We start from the raw sequence: 22,330 nt of genomic DNA on the forward strand, positions 1-22,330 counted from the left end.
ACTTTATCCACCCTAGTCCAACACCGGCATGTCCTCAATAAAGCCAGAAAGAGATCGCTGCAATCATGTTTGCTGCCAACTTTTCTGTTATCAATCGGAAATTCCAGCCACCGATCAGCACAGCAACTAGTGAAATTGCATAAACGAAACGACCATGTGATCTTCTGCCAAGTTATGTCAGGTGATTGAGAGAATTCCATGAAATATAGGTCCTTCTTTTTTCATTATAAATGGTTTGACAAATATGCACGGGGGTGAGACCTGCTTTCCCTTAGCAACACATCAATACAGATTGGAACTAAATTGTTCTTAGACAGAATAGAACCTGCTGCACACAGAACACTGGTGTTGCTACTTTGACTTCATTCAAGTAGCCATTAAAATTACACAGCAAAATAGCACTGTATTCATTAATACTAAAGGTGTTTTGAAAGAGCTCTGCAACTATTTGTAGTAATGTATGTCTAAAGGTGTGGATACTATGTCTTTAAGTTTGAGCAGCAAGGATGTTTTACATTAAGAAATGCATGTTGTTTCTGAATCCAGTTATCAATCATAAATTTGTCATCTGGTGAACATGTGATTATAGTGTATGCTCTGACACTCACGCTCTCTTCAGTTAGCTAACTGAGAAAGAATTGTAATGTGCCCTCACAAAGCCAAAGGCTTTGAAATTACTCTTGAGATAAGAACTGCAAACACTTATTGCACTCATTTGAAATTCAACCCTGTTGTTTTAGCAGAGGGAGCAACTCTTTACTGTAAATGGGCTAAAATTACTGAGACCAAGTTCAGAGGGTATTGATGCATACGTTAAAATATAAATACTGAATTAACCCTTTATATCAGTCAAAATGCAGAGTGATTCCAAGTGCAGCAAGTTCTATTCTGTCCAAGAATGCTCTCTTCCATTAATCCAAAGTACTTTCATTGTTTAGGATTAGATAATTTAACTTGACAATAATTTCACTCAAGTAACATTGATCAGAAGCTGGCTAGGTGGCAGTTGTTCTAAAGATGATGGATTTTCTGTTTAGCAACAAAGTGAATCCTGTAAGTAACATTTACTTGCAATTTTCAAGTTTCTGTCTTGGTAAATCCTGATTCTATGAGCTCTCTTGTTCTTCATCAGAACTGTTCCCAATATCTGATTGTGTATGAACCTTGATAGCGCTGTTGAAAGGTTATTAGACTGTGCTAAGCATCTCCATTGTCTCTGGTTTAACCTCTGCCAGATGTAAATTGACAGCAGGACCAGATATTGAGCAGGAGTGACTCAATGACTGATTTCTCCTATTCCTAAACAAGGAACACTGAGGTCAGTTGTCATACCCCTTATCGCATTCCCAGATAGGTTCATCTACACCAGTATGTAGTAGGGAAATATAGATGGGACATTTTAAATTGCACAATCAAAAGACTTTACTCAGAATACTCTTAAAACAAATTGCAATTCAATGTTTTGATTTGTTTACTGTAATTTGTATTAATCATACAATTGAAAACTTTTGAATAATAAATTAAGTTTTAAGAAGTCCAGTCTATTCTGAATTTAGTTTGCAAATTCTAATCCCTTTTATCACAAAACAAAAGCAACACTGCCCTCTTTTGGTGATATTCAGCATTGGCTTACTCCATTCATAATTCATTAAGCAATGAATATGATTTCAGAAAACCAGAATGAGAAAGAGTGTTTGTGAGGAATTAACTGCTTAATTGCATGTTTTGGTAGCCTTATTTGAAAGAAGCACAACTAGAAAGCATACTGCACCTAGTAGATTATTTTTAATGTGGCTTGGAAAGTCAAGCCAGCCATAGAAAAGCATTTTTAAACTTTTTTAATTCATCCCATAAGATTTGCAATCCTTGTTCCAGTTTTTTCAACAAAGTCACCACGCAGCGAAGCAGGGTGTTACGGGAGGAAATATTCTGGATAATATCTGCAATAAAAAGAAAACCAGAATCAATTTCCTGCCTCCCTTTCAATGCCTACGTGTTCCTGAACAGTCTCATGAGTATTAAATCAATTGATTGTTACAAGACAAGCAAGATCGCAAAGCCATTGTTAACATACACATTAAAACACCTCTTTTCTTTAACCCTTTGTACAACAATAAACACATTCTGGAATTGAATTTAGGATGAAGATAACAGATTTTGTTCAGTTAAACCTGCTGTAAAGCTACATTAAGCACAGCATATCTTTTAAATTATTCAGTCTCAAAATTGTTCAAGAAATTAATTCGAAAAAAAAATTGCTTAATACTTTATATTTAAGAACCTAAAACCAAATTGGAGTATCTTCTGTTGTCCAATGTCATAGTCATGGAGATGTACAGCACAGAAACAGATCCTTTGGTCCAATTTGTCCAAGCCAATCAGATATCCTAAATCAATCTAGTCCCAGTTGCCAACACTTGGCCCATAACCCTCTAAACCCTTCCTATTCATTTACCCATCCAGATGCCTTTTAAATATTGTCACTGTACCAGCCTCCACCACTTCCTTTGGCAGCTTATTCCATTCACATGCCATCCTCTAAGTTGCCCCTAGTTCCCTTTTAAATCTTTCTCCTCTCATCCTAAACCTCTGCCTCTTGTTTTGGACTCCCCTAACCTGGGGAAAAGACCGTGTCTATTTATCCTATCCATGCCCCTCATGACTTTATAAACCTCTATAAGGTCACCCCACAGCTTCCGATGCTCCGGGAAAACTGCCCCAGCCTGTTCAGCCTCTTCCCTATAGCTCATATCCTCCAACCCTGTCAACGTCCTTCTAAATCTCATCTGCAACCTTTAAGTTTCACATCATTCTTCCTATAGCAAGAGAGACCAGAATTGCACACAATATTCCAATAGTAGCATAACTACTTTCCTGTACAGCTGCAACATGGCCTCCCAACATCTGTACGCAATTCACTGACCAATAAAGGAAACATACCAAACACCTTCTTCACTATCCTATCTACCTGCAACTCCACTTTCAAGGAGCTATGAACTTGTACTCCAAGGAAAATGGCCAACATTTACTTTGGAAAGGTTTAGCTTGCTAAAGACATGATTGTGTTAGAGTGAGGGGAGTGAAAGATGCCAGAGCTGGAAACATGTGTAATTTGCAGAGAATTGCTGAACTGGAAGAGATTGTGGAGATAGAGTGTCTGACACCATGGATTGATCTGGACACAATGATGAGAACTTTTAATTTATAGTGATAGTGTACCATACTAAGTCCTTCACAACAGGGACAATGGATGAACAGAACTGTGTGCACAATACTGGCCACAGAGTATTGTATGACTTCAGCTTCATAGTAGGTGGAAAGTGAAAGGCCAACTGACAATGTGTTCAATAGCTGAAGCAAGAGATAACAGAAAACATTGACAGGGGTTTCAGCAGCAGACAGATTAAGGCAGAAGCAGAGATGAACAAAATTGCAAAGGCATGTACACCTGGACAAATGTTGGTAATCCTGTGTTGCCCCTCACTGCAATATGATGCCACAGAAATCATGAAGCCAAGTTACCATGGCACATGTTTAACATGGCTGACACTCCCTCACACATACAACTGCATGCTTTCATTCTGGTCACTGTTTAACCATTCTGCATGCATTGATTAAAAATGAAGAAATGATTGCAAATGAAATGTAGCTGGTGTTCGGAAAGCGGGCATCATGATTTTGTTGCCACAATGTCCTAGCGTCCAGCAGATCTGAATGCTGCACTTCCCCACGCCAATGTGTAACTGACCTTGTGCGTTGCCCCAGCCATGTTTCAGATGCATTTCTCACCTGGAAAATGATAAATGATGACAGGGTAACAGCTCATGGTGAACACCATCTGCACCAGGCTCCCCATGGTCACTGGCATCCTCCAGAGCCTCTTTGTCCCTTTTGCTGCACTCTGCCCCAACTGCCCATCTCCCTCCAACCCAAAAAAATATACTTACTCCTAAACTTTGGCTCCAATGTCCTTCTTGACTCCTGAACCCTGACACTACACTTCATGATGAATATAAGATCTTCTGATCTTGTTCCATACATTTTGAGTTTCCCTCATCCTCCTCCTCGGTCCCAGTTCCACAAATATCTCTGTTTCCCGCAACAGTCTTGACTCCACCCAGCTCTTCTGGAAATGATTCCCCTGTTGCAACACTGCGCCCCCCACCCCCATCTCCCCTCCCCACCAATGCTTCTTCAACCCCACAGGACTGTATTTGACCCAGACCTCTGGCTAATCTCTACCAGGAGCCCCAGGACATACTGAGCTGATCTCTGACTGTTGTAGTGCAGCTCCCTGATTGCTACGTGACTCCCTGCCTGGAATGAACACACACACACACACACACACACACCCCTTGACTAAGTGAATGAATAGCCCTCAAACAGTTTCCAACATGGCCATTTGGCCGAATAAGGGTGCAATGTATTTGCTGTGCAGGCAGCTGGCACATGCTGTAGGTCAGTGTCTCAATGTACTTTACAGCAAGATGGCAGAAGTGAAGGCTGCAGATGCTGGAAACCAGAGTTTAGATTAGAGTGGTGCTGGAAAAGCACAGCAGGTCAGGCAGCATCTGAGGAGCAGGAAAATTGACATTTCAGGCAAAAGCCCTTCATCAGGAATGAATGATGTAAAGCGCTGATAAAGTACATTACAGCAAGATGTCCCAACCTCCAGACGGATCCTACTGAGATGCATGAGAGGCAACCAGTCTGTGCCTACACAAAAAGTAATGTATTAATATTATGTCAATGTTACATCAGCAGGGCAGCAAGACACAGCGTGGCCTGGCAAGGCAGGCACACAGTGAGCATCCTGGTAGGCACTGCATGCCCGAGCACTCAGAGAACAAGCAAGCAGCCCTGACGTGGAGCCCCATACAACCCATAAGCTGGGCACTTGTTCCTGTGTGCAAAGTGATCTTGCAGCAGCCTTTCAATGCTAGTTGCCTGTGCGCTCCGCATTATAGTCTATGCTTCCCATGTAAATGAATTGGAGAGGAGTGGGGGGTTGGCAAATGTCAGATGCCAGTGTTCATGGATGAGGACTGCATGAGGTGGAATCATGGGTAATGTCCTATGAGGCTGTTTGTCTTTGGGTAACAGGGGCACTCCTTACAGTCATTAGCAAGCTGAAGTCGCTAGGTAACCGCTCTGACTTCCATATCAAGATTGTTTAACATCTAACTTATAGAGTCATAGAGATGTACAGCATGGAAACAGACCCTTCGGTCCAACCTGTCCATGATGACAAGATATCCCAACCCAATCTGTCCCACCTGCCAACACCCGGCCCATATCCCTCCAAACCCTTCCTATTCATATACCCAACCAAATGCCTTTTAAATGTTGCTATTGTACCAGCCTCCACCACATCCTCTAGCAGCTCATTCCATACATGTACCACCCTTTGCATGAAAAAGTTGCCCCTTAAGTCTCTTTTATATCTTTCCCCTCTCACCCTAAACCTATGTCCTCTAGTTCTGGACTCCCCAACCCCAGGGAAAAGACTTTGCCTATTTATCCTATCCATGCCCCTCATAATTTTGTAAACCCAAATAAGGTCACCCTTCAGCCTCCGACGCTTCAAGGAAAACAACCCCAGCCTGTTCAGCCTCTCCCTGTAGCTCAGATCCTCCAACTCTGGCAACGTCCTTGTAAATCTTTTCTGAACCTTTCAAGTTTCACAACATCTTTCCGGTAGGAAGGAGACCAGAATTGAACGCAATATTCCAACAGTGACCTAATCAATGTCCTGTACAGCCGCAACATGACCTCCCAACACCTGTACTCAATATTCTGACCAATAAAGGAAAGCATACCAAATGCCTTCTTCATTATCCTATCTACCTGCGACTCCAGTTTCAAGGAGCTATGAACCTACACTCCAAGGTCTCTTTGTTCAGCATCACTCCCTCGGACATTACCATTAAGTGTGTTAAGTCCTGTTAAGATTTGCTTTCCCAAAATGCAGCACCTCGCAGCTATCTGAATTAAACTCCATCTGCCACTTCTCAGCCCATTGGCCCATCTGGTCCAGATCCTGTTGTAATTTGAGGTAACCCTCTTCGCTGTCCACTACACCTCCAATTTTGGTGTCATCTGCAAACTTACTAACTGTACCTCTTATGCTCGCATCCAAATCATTTAGGTAAATGACAAAAAGTAGAGGGCCCAGCATCGATCCTTGTGGCACTCCACTGGTCACAGGCCTCCAGTCTGAAAAACAACCCTCCACCACCACCCTCTGTCTTCTACCTTTGAGCCAGTTCTGTACCCAAATGGCTAGTTCTCCCTGTATTCCATGAGATCTAACCTTGCTAACCAGTCTCCCATGGGGAATCTTGTCGAACGCCTTACTGAAGTCCATATAGACCACATCTACTGCTCTGCCCTCATCAATCTGCTTTGTTACTTCAAAAAACTCAATCAAGTTTGTGAGACATAATTTCCCACGCACAAACCCATGTTGACTACCCCAAATCAGTCCTTGCCTTTCCAAATACATGTATATCCTGTCCCTCAGAATTCCCTCCAACAACTTGCCCACCACTGAGGTCAGGCTCACCGGTCTATAGTTCCCTGGCTTGTCCTTACTACCCTTCTTAAACAGTGGCACCAGGTTTGTTAACCTCCAGTCTTTCGGCACTTCACCTGTGACTATCAATGACACAAATATCTCAGCAAGAGGCCCAGCAATCACTTCTCTAGCTTCCCACAGAATTCTCGAGTATACCTGATCAGGTCCTGGGGATTTATCCACGTTTCAAGACATCCAGCACTTCCTCCTCTGTAGTCTGGACATTTCGCAAGATGTCACCATCTATTTCCCTACAATCTATATCTTCCATATCCTTTTCCACAGTAAATATTGATGCAAATTACTCATTTAGTATCTCCCCCATTTTCTGTGGCTCCACACAAAGGCCGTCTTGCTGATCTTTAAGGGGCCCTATTCTCTCCCTAGTTACCCTTTTATCCTTAACATATTTGTAAAAACCCTTTGGATTCTCCTTAATTCTATTTGCCAAAACTATCCCATGTCCCTGTTTTGCCCTCCTGATTTCCCTCTTAAGTATACTCCTACTTCCTTTATACTCTTCTAAGGATTCAATCTATCTATCCTGTCTGTACCTGACATGTGCTTCCTTCTTTTTCTTAACCAAACCCTCAATTTCTTTAGTCATCCAGCATTCCCTTTCACCCTGACAGGAATATACTTTCTCTGGATTCTTGTTACCTCATTTCTGAAGGCTTCTCATTTTCCAGCTGTCCCTTTACCTGCGAACATCTGGCCCCAATCAGCTTTCAAGAGTTCTTGCCTAATACCATCAAAATTGGCCTTTCTCCAATTTAGAATTTCAACTTTTAGATCTGGTCTCTCCTTTTCCATCACTATTTTAAAACAAATAGAATTACGGTCGCTGGCCCCAAAGTGCTCCCCCACTGACACCTCAGTCACCTTCCCTGCCTTATTTCCCAAGAGTAGGTCAAGTTTTGCACCTTCTCTAGTAGGTACATCCACATACTGAATCAGAAAATTGTCTTGTACACACTTAAGAAATTCCTCTCCATCTAAACCTTTAACACAATGGCAATCTCAGTCGATGTTTGGAAAGTTAAAATCCCCTACCATAACTACCTTATTATTCTTACAGATAGCTGAGATCTCCTTACAAGTTTGTGTCTCAATTTCCCTCTGACTATTAGGGGGTCTATAATACAATCCCGATAAGGTGATCATCCCTTTCTTATTTCTCAGTTCCACCCAAATAATGTCTCTGGATGTATTTCCAGGAATATCGTCCTTCAGCACAGCTGTAATGTAAAATAAAATAACTTAACCTTTGCACTCCTCAACTCACTGCTATCCAGTGAAGACATGAAGATGAAGTAGACCTGACAATTCCCAAGTTTATGAAATTCTGCCTTCGGAGATGCCTGGATACTGGGTTATTGAACATATTCAAGCTGAAATAAACACAAAATCAAACCAATAGGGAGTCAAGGATTTCTGGGAACAGACAGGGAGTTGCAGTTGAGGCCAGGATCAAACCAGTCATAATCTTATGGGATGATATAGCAGACCCAAGGGACTTTATGGCCAACTGCTGCTCCTGTTATATTCTTATTGGAAATGTGTAGCCAGTCAACAGGCAACATCCTTTACTCATGGCAAATGGCAAATTCAGTCATTTTGTGGTTAGGTTTTTCCAGACACTTTAGGCACTAATGAGCCAAAATAAGATTTGAATCTGAAAAACCAGTTTAACTCTCACTTCATGTACGATACCGCTTTGGTAAAGAACATGTGTGCTAGGAACAAGTGCCCAGAGGATTGTAAGGCCCCAGTTACCATTTCACTTGCCAGCTAGCACTCATGAAAGAGGCTGGGTAGCATTTTGATGGATAGTGATGGACCAATTCTAACAGCAACTTGCTGATTGGAAGCTCAGTAAGCAAGTCGTTCAAGATTTACTTAGAAGGTATATTGCCCTTTTACTGTCCATTTGTTGTTGAAGCCATCAGCATCTCTGATTACCTCCTCAACAAATTTGATAATAGTATTTAGAATTAACTCTATTGTCACATGTACTCTCATGTGAAAAGTTTGCAAGTTGCCAATTTCTTTGCCATCTTAGTTACCAGGCACCCAGTACAGATATTTAAGTACAAATTCTTAGGAAACAAAATTATAAAAATAAAGAAAGAAAAAGTTCACAATCAAAAAGAAATAAGAGCTCAGAATTTATCGAATATAAATTTTCAGAAACACTTTAAGATTTGATTAAAAACTATATCAACATTGGACTAGGAATTCTCTGAGGAGTTTGCCTCAGGATTTTGACCCAGTGAGAGTGAAGGAACAGTGTTACAATTCCAAGTCAGGAAGGAAGTTGTGTGATTTGGGGATGAATTCATCGGGGGGGGGTTAGTGTTCCCATTAATGGAATCAATAGCTCTTTTTGTTATATCAGGAGCCATATTTTCAAAACCTAAGTCACAAAAGGGGGAACAAACATTTTTTTTATATTTTCACTGCCCCTCCCTTCCATTATCACAGCAGCATACTTATCTTAGTGAGAATGGTTAGCATTACTTGAATATTGTGATAGCCTCAGAATGTGCAACTCAATATATGTGACATTTTCCGGTCAGAATGAAAAACATTAGCACTTTCCTGCATCTGTTGACTGCTTCATTTTCTGTGGTTGGAGAAAAGCCTGCAGATTATTATTTGTTGGATCTTGGCATGTTTCTGTTAATTCCTTGAATTTGCCTTCCAGTGAGAAGTTGTTCCTGGCAACAGCAGATGTTGTAAGTTCAGCTTCTTACTACCAACAATTTCTTTGACCATCAATGTAAATGGCTGAAAGGATCATGTACACTACTGGGCCAAGTTTTAAATATGAGCCATTGGACTGAATTGATCCCCACTGGAAGGGCATAGCCAGACTATCAGGCAGAAGATATTCAGCAACACCTCATATTGTGGGAAACAAACGAAATTCCAAGCCGATAACCATTTTCTCAGGGCTGCTCACTCCATTCCAGTGTAATTATCCAGCAAAGTTCTAGTACACCAGTCATTGTTTGTAAACTTGATTTCTGCCTTCCTTGTGGCTGTGTTCTGACAGTGGAATGGGAACAGATAGAGTCATAGAGATGTACAGCATGGAACAGACCCTTTGGTCCAACTCATCCATGCCGACCAGATATCCCAACCCAATCTAGTCCCGCCTACCAGCTCCTGTCCCATATCCCTCCAAACTCTTCCTATTCATATACCCATCCAAATGCCTCTTAAATGTTGCTATTGTACCAGCCTCCACTACTTCCTCTGGCAGTTCATTCCATATGCATACCACCCTCTGCATGAAAAAGTTGCCCCTTAGGTCTCTTTTATATCTTTCCCCTCTCTCCCTAACCCTATGACCTCTAGTTCTGGACTCCTCCACCCCAGGGAAAAGATTTTGTCTATTTATCCTATCCATGCCCCTAACGATTTTACAAACCTCTATAAGGTCACTCCTCAGCCTCCAACGCTCCAGGGAAAATATCCCCAGCCTATTCAATCTCTCCTGATAGCTCAAATCCTCCAACCTTGGCAACATCCTTTTAAATCTTTTCTGAATGCTTTCAAGTTTCACAACATCCTTCCGTTAGGAAGGAAACCAGAATTGCACGCAATGTTCCAACAGTGGCCTAACCAATGTTCTGTACAGCTGCAACATGACCTCCCAACTCCTGTGCTCAATACCCTGATGGATCTGAAGCAATTCCTGAGGCACATTTTGTTTTCTGTCTTGGCTGGGTGTTTAGCCTCTTCACCAACAGTATACCTGCCTATGATTTATTTTTGGTCAGATAAGCCATTTGTATGCTGCACGCAAAAATATTTTGCAAAGGCAGTCATATTTATCCTATTTGTACTATGTGAAACATTATTGGAAGTCATGATAACACATTACTGTCAGCATTAATAATTTGTTGCCTCCTGTGGACAGGAATGATTACATCAAGAATTTATATTTCTGCCTGAATTTTGTTATCTGCCATGTTAGAATTAGAATTAAGTTTATTATCACATGCACATGGGTGGCATGGTAGCACGGTGGTTAGCACTGCTGCCTCACAGCGCCAGAGACCCGGGCTCAATTCCCGCCTCAGGCAACTGTCCCTGTGGAGTTTGCACATTCTCCCTGTGTCTGCGTGGGTTTCCTTCGGGTGCTCCGGTTTCCTCCCCCAGTCCAAAAATGTGTAGGTTAGGTGAATTGGCCATGCTAAATTGCCCGTAGTGTTAGGTGAAGGGGGTAAATATAGGGGAATGGGTCTGGGTGGGTTGCTCTTCGGAGGGTCGATGTGGACTTGTTGGGCTGAAGGGCCTGTTTCCACACTGTAGGGAATCTAATCTAATCTGCTCAGGTGCAGGGATAGAGGAGTACATTAAAAATTTTAGGAAGTTGCCATTTCCGGTGCCATATTAGGTCCAAAGGTATCTTGGTACAAAATCTTATGTACAAAGTAGGAAAATAAATAAGTTAACATTTAAAGATTGCAGTCCTTCTTAACATAAAGTTTAAAAAAAAGAATTACAGTCCTTTATCCATGGCCCTACAGACAGTCCATGCTGGGCTTCCCCCTGAAGGCTGGTGCTCCCTAACCCTTTGTCTGGTATCTATACATATTACTAAACATTGAGTTCTTAACCTTTCAGTCTTCCCTCCAAAAGCAGCAGGGAGGCACATTTGTTTAAATTAGCAAAGGAAATTGTGCTTAAGTGGATGTCAGAAAAGAATTGGGTTGAGCTGTGTTAAAGTGCTCACTGATAGTCACCACTCATGCTCACATAAGAAAAATGTAGTTGAATATGTTACTCTTTGAACAGGGTGTAACTAAATTTAAACAATGTGGTATCATTACTAATTAATCACGATGAGAAATCTAAAATCAAGTTATGCCTGACTCATTTGTACCATAAGAAAGTGAGGCACGTCTAATACAGAATTACGTGGTCTGTGACTCAGAGATATCTAAGTAATGTGTGATTCAGTGAGGACCACTGAATGGCTGACAGAGAAAGTCAAATGACAGTTGAATAACTGAAGAAATGCCAACATTGACTGTTGCCTGACTCAGCACTTCTGACATGAATGAGGATATCCTAATAGTGGAAAATGTGAAATTAACTACAAGATGTGTGCCATATGGACATGGCTGGAATTATATCTTGGTGAGATATTGGAGGTTGGGGAATGGGCATAATCTACTTGCCATCTTTGAATTCCTTCATCAAGCAATATTGATGATGCTTCTGATAATATCTGTGTGAGATTGTTCTTTAGACTTTGCTGGGGATTGCCAATGTCTGGGACTAAATAAATGAGATGCAGAATATAGAATATAATCCACAAGCACGCAGACTGAATACTTTAGAAGAGGTGATAGAGTGTACCAACTCCAAGTCAGGATAGTGAGTTGCTTGGTGTGGAACTTGCTTTGTATTGAGCTTCTTGAGTGTGATTGGAGCAGATTCAATCCATGCAAATGAAGTAACTTCCATCACACTCCTGACTTTTGCCTCATAAATGGTGGACAAGGTTTGGGGAGTCAGAAAGTAAATTATTCACTTAAAGTTCTGTTAGTGTCATTACATTATTTATATAGCTCGCCCACGTCAATTTGATAATTGGTATCACCCAGGAAGTTGACAGCAGAGGATTCAGCAATGGTAATGTTTTATGTATGTCTACCCAGCTTTTCAGACAGAGTCCTTAACAGGAAACTATGTGCCATGTGTATACAGTGATAAGAATTTCTTCTTATGCTAGTGAAACTGTGGAATATTTTTATCACAGAAGTCTGTTCAGACTGTATCATTAAGTTGTGATTCTGTTCGCCGAGCTGGGAATTTGTGTTGCAGATGTTTTGTCCCCTGTCTAGGTGACATCCTCAGTGCTTGGGAGCCTCCTGTGAAGCACTTCTGTGATCTTTCCTCCAGCATTTATAGTGGTTTGAATCTGCCGCTTCCGGTTGGCAGTTCCAGCTGTCCGCTGCAGTGGTCGGTATATTGGGTCCAGGTCGATGTGTTTGTTGATAGAATCTGTGGATGAGTGCCATGCCTCTAGGAATTCCCTGGCTCTTCTCTGTTTGGCTTGTCATATAATAGTAGTGTTGTCCCAGTCGAACTCATGTTGCTTGTCATCTGCATGGGCGGCCAGTAAGGATAGCTGGTCATGTCATTTCTATCAACAAACAGATCGACCTGGACCCAATATACTGGCCACTGCAGTGGACAGCTGGAACTGATAACCAGAAACGGCAGAGACAAACCACTATAAATGCCGGAGGAAACATCACAGAAGTGCTTCACAGGAGGCTCCCAAGCACTGAGGATGTCACCTAGAAAGGGGACGAAACGTCTGCAACACAAATTCCCAGTTCGGCGAACAGAACCACAACAACGAGCACCTGAGCTACAAATCTTCTCACAAACTTTGTATCATTAAAGCTGATATAGACCAGTTTTAAATCATTAAGGGAATCAAGGCTTAAGGGTATAAGGCAGGAAAGTGGTGTTGAGGATTATCAGATTAGCCATGATTTTATTGAATGGCAGAGAAAAGAATGGGTTGAAAAACTTATTTCTGCTTCTATCTTTTAGGATCTTATGACTTTGCTTCATGGTCTGCTGTGGGTTTATTAACTACAGACATAGAAATCAATTGGGTTGTTGCACTGTTTACTTAATAACATATAACGTGTTTTACAGTTTTGATTAAATTAATCCATGGAGTTGAATTAATCCCTGATAAGTGAATGACTAATAGACTATTATCAGCTCAATCCTGAATGTTGTCCAAGCTTTGCTGCACATGGACATAGTTTGCTTCTGTATCTGAGAAGCTGCAAATGATGTTGAACATTATACAGTCAAACGTGGACATTTTTATTTTAAATTTGTAATTGAAAGACAATCACGCAATGATGATGCAGGTGAAGATGTCTGGGCCTAAGATATTACCCTGAAGAATACCAGCAAAAATGTCAGGGGACTGAGATGATGAACAATCTCAACATTTTCATTTGTACTGGGTATAACTCAAAACAGCTGACTGTTTTCCTCTGATTTTGTTAGGGCTCTTGCCATCACACTCAGCCAAATACTGCCTTGATGTCAACAGTAGTCACTCAGACATCGTGATTGGAATTAAGCACTTTTCTCTATATTTTCACCAACTTGACAATGAGATCAGGAGTTGACAGGCCTTGACAGAACCCAACTGATTGTTAATGAGCAGCTATAGAGTCATAGAGATGTACAGCATGTAAACAGACCCTTCGGTCCAACCTGTACACGCCAACCAGATATCCCAACCCAATCGAGTCCCACCTGCCAGCACCCTTCCCATTATACTCCAAACCCTTCCTATTCATATACCCAACCAAATGCCTCTTAAATGTTGCAATTGTACCAGCCTCCACAATATCCTCTGGCAGCTCATTCCAGACGCGTACCACCCTCTGCATGAAAAAGTTGCCCCTTAGGTCTCTTTTTATATCTTTCTCCTCTCTCCCTAACCCTATGTCCTCTAGTTCTGGACTCCTCAACCCTTGGGAAAAGACTTTGTCTATTTATCCTATCCATGCTCCTCATAATTTTGAAAACCTCTATAAGGTCACCCCTCAGCCTCCGACGCTCCAGGGAAAACAGCCCCAGCCTGTTCAGCCTCTCTCTATAGCTCAAATCCTCCAACCCTGGCAACATTCTTGTAAATCTTTTCTGAACCCTTTCAAGTTTCATAACATCTTTCCAATAGGAAGGAGACCAGAATTGCATGCAATATTCCAACAGTGGCCTAACCAATGTCCTGTACAGCTGCAACATGACCTCCCAACTCCTGTACTCAGTACTCTGACCAATAAAGGAAAGCATACCAAATGCCTTCTTCGCTATCCTATCTTCCTGTGTCTCCACTTTCAAAGAGCTATGAACCTGCACTCCAAAGTCTTTGTTCAGCAACACTCCCTAAGACCTTACCATTAAGTGTATAAGTCCAGCTCAGATTTGCTTTCCCAAAATGCAGCATCTCGCATTTATCTGAATTAAACTCCATCTGCCACGTCTCAGCCCGCTGGCCCATCTAGTCCAGATCCTGTTGTAGTCTGAGGTAACCCTCTTCGCTGTCCATTACACCTTCAATTTTGGTGTCATCTGCAAACTTACTAACTGTACCTCTTATGCTCAGATCCAAATCATTTAGGTAAATGACAAAAAGTAGAGGACCCAGCACCGATCCTTGTGGCACTCCACTGGTCACAGGCCTTCAGTCTGAAAAACAACCCTCCACCACCAACCTCTATAATATTTATCAGTTCCACCCAAATAACTTCCCCGGATGTATATCTGGGAATATCCTCCCTCAGCACAGCTGTAATGCTATCCCTTATCAAAAGTGCCACACCCCCTCCTCTCTTGCCTCCCTTTCTATCCTTCCTATAGCATTTGTATCCTGGACCATTAAGCTACCAGTCCTGTCCATCCCTGAGCCATGTTTCTGTAATTGCTATGATATCCCAGTCCCATGTCCCGGAGTTCTCTGCCTTTCCTGTTAGGCCCCTTGCATTGAAATAAATGCAATTTAATTTATTAATCCTACCTTGCCCCTGCCTGCCCTGATTGTTTGTTTGTTTGTTTGTTTGTTTGTTTGTTTGTTTGTTTGTTTGATTCACTTCTGTTTTCAACAGTACCAGTCTCGGATTGATCTCTTTCCTCACTATCTCCCTGGGTCCCACCCCCCCACCACCTTACTAGTTTGAATCCTCCCAAGCAGTTCTAGCAAATTTCCCTGCCAGTACATTAGTCCCCTTCCAATTTAGATGCAATCCATCCTTCTTGTACAGGTCACTTCTACCCCAAAAGAGATTCCAATGATCCAAAAATGTGAGTCCTTCTCCCATATACCATCTCCTCAGCCATGCATTCATCTGCTCTATCCTCCTATTCCTGCCCTCAATAGCTCGTGGTACTGGGAGTAATCCAGATATTACTACCCTTGAGGACCTCCTTTTTACATTCCTGCCTAACTCTCTGTAATCTCCCTTCAGAATCTCAACCTTTTTCCTTCCAATGTCGTTGGTTCCAATGTGGACAATGACCTCCTGCTGGCCCCTCTCCCCCGTGAGAACATTCTGCACCCTCTCTGAGACATCCTTGATCCTGCCACCAGGGAAACAATACACCATTCTGTTTTTTCTCTGCTGGCCACAAAAACGTCTGCCTGTACCTCTGACTACAGAATCCCCTAACACACTTGATCTCGTGGAAACTGACGTACCCCTCATTGCATTAGAGCCAGTCTCAATACCAGAAACTTGGCTGTTCGTGCTATGTTTCCCTGAGAATCCATCACCGCCTACATTTTTCAAAACAGCATACCTGTTTGAAATGGGTATATCCACAAAAGACTCCTGAACTAGCTGCCTACCTCTCTTACCCTTCCTGGAGTTAACCCATCTATGTGACTGTATCTGAGACTTTCCCTCCCCCTTCCTATAACTGCCATCCATCACATACTGTTGCTGTTGCAAATTCCTCATTGCTTCTAACTGTCTCTCCAACCAATCCACTCGATCTGATAAGATTTGCATTCAACAGCATTTATGGCAGATATAATCCGCAGTGACCCTTAAACTCTCTTTAAACACCCACATCTGACAAGAAGTACATATCACTGCAAAGGACATTTTTGCTCCTTCACAATCTACAGACCAGAAAATAACACCATCCTATTCCTCTACAAAACACTGCCCCAGGTTAAATTAAGAGCTATGGCTTATATTTTAAGTTTAATAAGGAGACTTATCTCCAAAAACATATAATCAAGAAAGAACCCACTGTACTCACTAATACAGCCTTTCTCTTGGACAGACTTAAAACAACAATTAACTTACCTGATTCTGTGTTGTGAACTTCGCCCAAACCAGTTCCTCCAAGATTAGTTGTGAAATTCACTGTTTGTTAATTTTCCCAGATGCACTCCGATGTCCAGTGACACATGAATTCAAAAAACAGCAAAGGCATTAACTGTACAGGTTCTCTCTCTTTCTCTCTCTGCTGCACTGTCCTCACCATGTGCTTCCTTTGTCTGCTCTTCTCCCTTTCAAAACCGCTGTTGTTTTGACTTTTGTTTTCCAAAGTTCCAAAACAATGCAACAGCATATGAAACAGTAATTGCTGCTCCTGGAATTCGAGGAAATCACCTCCAACACCTAAAACACCTCAAAAAAAGGAGCAGCTCTTACAGTCAGAAATTTTTCCCGTCCTCCATCTTGAATTATCCAGAATCCTCTTATTGCTGAGCAAGAGCCATTTGTTAGTACTATCCATGATACCTTCCATCACTTTGCTGATGCATGAAGGGGGGGCGATCGTATAGAAACATATAAAACTATGAAGGAAATCGATAAAGTAGAAATAGATAGGATGTTTCCACTAGTAGGTGAGACAAGGACAAGAGGGCATGGCCTGAAGATTAGAGGAAGCAGGTTTAGAACTGAACTGAGAAGGAACTTCTTCACCCAGAAGTTTGTGAATCTATGGAATTCCTTGCCCAGCAAAGTAGTTGACGTTACTTCAATAATCGCATTTAAAGCTAAGGTGGATACTATTTGGAAAAATAAGGGAATTAAGGGATATGGTGAAAAGGTCAGCCATGACCTTACTGAATGGCAGAGTGGGCTCGAAGGGCCAGACGGCCCACTCCTGCTCCTAGTTCTTATGTTCTTCTGATCGACAATGGACGGATGACATGGTAATTAGCTAGGTGGGATTTAACCTGCTTTTGCCAGAATGTTTTCAGTGTCCATAGCTTTTGCAGCATTTAATGCCTTCACTTCTTTCTTCATATCATGTGAAACGAATCAGAGTTACTGAAGGTTGGCATCTATGATGCTGAGACCTGTAGGAAGAGGCCAAGATGGACCACTCGCTGGGCACTTTTGGTTGAAGATGAATGCAAATGTTTTACTCCTGTATTGTGGCCGATGTGCTGAGCTCCGGTGTCGTTCAGGATGTGGAATAGTTTTGGATTTTGTCTCCCTGTTGGTTGTTTAGTTATCCACCTCCCTCCCTGACTGGATGTGGCAGAACTGCAGAGCTTGGGAATGTGAAGAATGTAAGGGAATGATGCTGAAACAGTCAGTCAGAGACGGAGCTAGATTCATTGGAGTTGTTGGGAATTGGCTTGTGCACTACCACAGAGTGAGCTATTTGGTGAGACTCTGGCAAGGGGTTCAGGTGTTTTCTATTCTTAAATGTTAACATTGGATTTAAATTGATGATAAAGCTAGTAAAATACAGAAAACAAATGACATAACTGAATAATTAATTAAGACTCATTTTAAAAACAAGGCATGGCAGGTGTTGAGTAAATTCTGCTGCATGGCGGAATTTTATCAATACCATTGTGATCCAGGGTAGACATGTCTGCAGTTTGAGAAAATTAGATTCACGGTTTATGGTTTGGATGCTGAATGATAGACTCTGTGATGTAACAGGAAATGACAAAGTTACCTGGATACCTTGTACCTGGAGGCAGTGACAGGTCTTCTAATTTAGTCAGTGGGCAGGGACATTGGGGTGTTACCATAAGAGAGGCAGGTAAGAGGACATGGGTAAGGAGTGCACCAATGTCAACCACTCCAATTGTTCAATACGTTTGAGGTTCTCTCAGCCTGTCTGGCTAACAGCAGAGTCTGGACAAGTTAATTACCACGGCACTTGGATACAGGAGGCCATTCAAGTAAGCAATAGGAAATGTAATAGAAAGAGGGGATATACCGGGATGGACACCATTCTCTATAATGAAGAGCGAGTGCCCAAATGGATATGCTGTGTGTTTGGTGTCAGGACTTGAAAGGAACTTGCAGTGGGAGGGGAAGGATCTTGTGGTTGTTATCCATGTAGATACTAATGACACAGACCGAACTAGGAAAGAGTTCTGCAGAGGTAGTAGGAGGTGTTAGGCACTAAATTAAAATAGAGAAATTCAAAGACTATAATCTCTGTATTGTTGTCTGAGCCACATGCAAATTGACATCAGGTACAAGGCTGGGGAATGTGTAGGCTGTAATGTTCCAACAGTTGACACCTGAATCACATTTGAGCCAGCGGCCTTGTGAACCACATAACGAAGGAACTTGAAAGGGGTTCGAATGTAACAGTGGGGGCAAGAGATTAAATATTCAAAGGCATGGTATATCAAATAATAGAAACAAGGAAGGAGCAGAAAATAGTAATGTGGGAAATAAGGGTCAGAGAATGACAGGAAGGGACAACGAGAAAAAAGTGAAAATAAACCAACAATCAAGACGCCAGGTTATAAAGATAATAAAACACAAAACTAAAGGCTCTGTATCTGAATGTGTGCAACATTCATAGGAGCGTAAACAAATTGAAGTAAATAAATATGATCTAATAGGCATTACAGAGACATGGATACTAGATGTCAAGGATTAGGTGTTAAATATTGTGTGATATATGACATCATCTAAGAAGAAAGGAAGCGATACAAAAGTGAAAGGGTTGCACTGTTAATCAAGGACAGCATTTGTGTAATGATTAGAGATTACCCTGTTCAGCAGCTGAGGATGTAAAATTGGTTTGAGTATAGATGAGGAATAGGAAGAGAAAGATGCCACTAATTGCATGGCTTGTAGGCCCCATAAGAGTAACCACAATATAGAACGATGTTTACAAGATGAAATATTGGGTACTAGTAAGAAGGGGACATCGGTGACGTTAATCCACATATATCAGATTGGCAATAATAACCTGGATAGGGAGTTCATAGAATGCTTTGAAGTTGATTCTTTGTGCAGAATGTTTTTCAGGAACTTTTCTTTTCAATTATTTATTTCGGGAACATGGGCATCACTGTATGGGCCGGCATTCATTATCTATCCCTCGTTGCCCTTGAGAAGGTGGTGGAGAACTTCCTTCTTTAACACTACAGTCCATGTACTGTACGTTGATCCACAATGCTGTTAAGGAGGGAATTCCTGGAGTTTGAACCAGTGACAGTGAAGGAACTGAGATATATTTCCAGTTCAGTATGGTGAGTGTGCTTAAGGGGAATTTGCAAGAGATGGTGTTGCCATGAGAGACATAGATAGGGTAAATAGACAAGATCTTTTCCCTAGGGTAGGAGAGTCCAAAACTAGAAAGCATAGATTTATGGTGAGTGTGGAAAGACTTAAAAGGGACATAAAAGGCAATCTTTTCACGCAGAAGGTGATGTGTATATGGAATGAATTGTCAGAGAAAGTGATGGATGCAGGTACAATTATAACATTTTAAAAGGTACCTGGATGGGTATATGAATAGGAGAAAGTGAGGTCTGCAGATGCGAGAGATCAGAGCTGAAAATGTGTTGCTGGAAAAGCGCAGCAGGTCAGGCAGCATCCAAGGAAAAGGAGATTCGACGTTTCGGGCATAAGCCCTTCTTCAGGAATTCCTGAAGAAGGGTTCATGCCCAAAACGTCGAATCTCCTTTTCCTCGGATGCTGCCTGACCTGCTGTGCTTTTCCAGCAACACATTTTCAGCTCTGGGTATATGAATAAGCAGGGTTTGGAGGGATATGGGCCAAGTGCTGGCAAATGTGACTAGATTAATTTAGGATATCTGGATGATATGAACGAGTTGGACTGTTTACGTTCTGTACATCTTGATGACTCAATAGGCAATATGTGCAGGAGTAGGCCATTCGGCCCTTTGAGCCAGCACCACCATTCATTATGATCATGGCTGATAATCCACAATCAGTATCCTGTTCCTGCCTTATCCCCGTAACCCTTGACTCCACTATCTCTAAGAGCTCTATCCATTTCTTTCTTGAAAGTATCCAGAGACTTGGCCTCCACTGCCTTCTGGGGCAGAGCATTCCATATATCCACCATTCTCTGGGTGAAAAAGGCTCTCCTCAACTCTGTTCTAAATGGCCTACCCCTTATTTTTAAACTGGTTCTGGACTCCCCATCAGCGGAAGCATGCTTCCTGCCTCGAGTGTCCAATCCTTTAATAATCTTATATATCTCAGTCAAATACCCTCTCATCCTTCTAAACTCAAGTGTATACAAGCTCAGTCACTCAATGAATATACTCTATGAATCTATATATCTGCTACCCTTGTCATTCCAGGTGGCAGTAGTCATGGGTTTGGAAAGCGATCTATAAAGGAATTTGGTGAATTTCTACAGAGCATTTCATTGATGGTACACACTGCCATTATTGAGTGTCGATGGTAGAGGCAATGGGTTTTGTGGTTGTGGTGTAAATCAAGCGGGCTGCTTTGTCCTGGATGGTGTCGAACTTCCTGAGTTTTGTTGGAGCTGCACCCACCCAGGCAAGCGGGGTGGATTCCATCACACTCCTGACTTCTGCTTGGAGATAGTGGGCAGAGTTTGGAGAATCATGAGGTGAGTTATTCACTGCAAGATTCCGAGCCTCTGATCTGCTCTTGCAGCCATTGCATTTTTATGGCATTCCAGTTCAGTTTCTGGCCAATGGTAATTCCCAGGATGTTGATAGTGGGGGATTTAATGATGTCAAGTAACAGTGGTTAGATTGTCTCTAATTGGAGATGGTCATTGCTTGGCATTGCTGCGGTGTGAATGTTACTTGTCACTTTTGGATAGAAAATTCACTGGCTGCCAGAAAATGATTTTTCTTTAATTTCTTGTGGGGTGTCGGTGTTGCTGGCTGCACCAGTATTTATTGCCCATCCTTAGTTGTTCTTGGGAAAGTGATGGTGTGTTCTCTTCTTGAACCACGTCACATATGTACTGTGGCTAGACCCACAATGCTATTAGGGAGGGAGTTTCAGGATTCTGACACTGCAATGGTGAGGGAAGGTGGATAAACTTCCAAGTCAGGATGGCGAGTGGCTTGAGGGAAACTTGCAAGTGGTGGTGTTTCTGTATACCTGCTGCCTTTGTTCTTCTGGTTGGAAGTGGACATTGGTTTGGAATGCCAATCAAGCAGGCATCTTTGCCCTCAATGGTGTCAAGCTTCTTGAGTATTGCTAGGGCTGCATTCATTCGGGCAAGTGGGGGGTATTCCATCATGCTCCTGACTGTATGCATTCTAAATAGTGGGTAGGCTTTGGGGAGTCAAAAGGTGAGTTACTCACCATAGTATTCTGAGCCTCTGACCTGCTCTTGTAGCCACTGGGTTTATATGGCTAGTCCAGTTGAATTTCTGGTCACTGGTAACCCCAGGATGTTGATAGCGGGGATTCAGTGATGGTAACACCATTGAATGCTAAGAATGGTGGTTAGATTGTCTCTTATTGAAGCTGATCATTGCCTGGCATTTATCTTGCACCAATGTTACTCACCACTTGTCACCCCAAGCCTGCATATTGTCCAGATATTGTTGCATTTGAATGTGGACTACTTTAGTATCTGACGAGTCATGAATGGTGATGAACATTGTGCAATCATTAGTGAACATCCCCATTTCTGACCTTACGATGGAGGGAAAGTCGTTTTTGTAGTAGCTAAAGATGGATGGGCCTAGGACATTACCCTAAGGAGGTCCTGAAGTGATGTCCTGAAGCTGAGATGACTGAACTCCAACCAGCACAACCAACTTCCCATGTGTCAGGTATGACTCCAACCAGCAGGAAATGTTCCCCCGATTCCCATTGATTCAAGTTTTGCCAGGACTCCTTAATGCCACAGTTAGTCAAACATGGCCTTAGACAGTATGCATAAATGGATAAATGAGCCATTGCCTAATTGGCAAGATGTGATGAGTGGAGTTTCACG

General features: G+C 42.1%; 1 protein-coding gene across 2 annotated transcripts in view; it reads right to left on the minus strand.

Moving 5' to 3' along the window:
• Positions 1-1,846: 1,846 nt before the first annotated feature.
• LOC132833425 (NEDD4 family-interacting protein 1-like) overlaps positions 1,847-22,330 on the minus strand; it is a 152,621-nt gene continuing 132,137 nt past the window's right edge. Inside the window, exon 6 of one of the 2 annotated variants that reach the window (XM_060851674.1) lies at positions 1,847-1,940. In XM_060851674.1, coding sequence (XP_060707657.1) covers positions 1,913-1,940 — 28 coding nt within the window. In that variant the 3' untranslated portion in view covers positions 1,847-1,912. The remainder of the gene's footprint in view (positions 1,941-22,330) is intronic. The other variant, XM_060851675.1, reaches the window with a different exon arrangement.

The sequence above is a fragment of the Hemiscyllium ocellatum genome, chromosome 36, assembly GCF_020745735.1.
Source record: "Hemiscyllium ocellatum isolate sHemOce1 chromosome 36, sHemOce1.pat.X.cur, whole genome shotgun sequence".
Classification (NCBI taxonomy): domain Eukaryota; kingdom Metazoa; phylum Chordata; class Chondrichthyes; order Orectolobiformes; family Hemiscylliidae; genus Hemiscyllium; species Hemiscyllium ocellatum.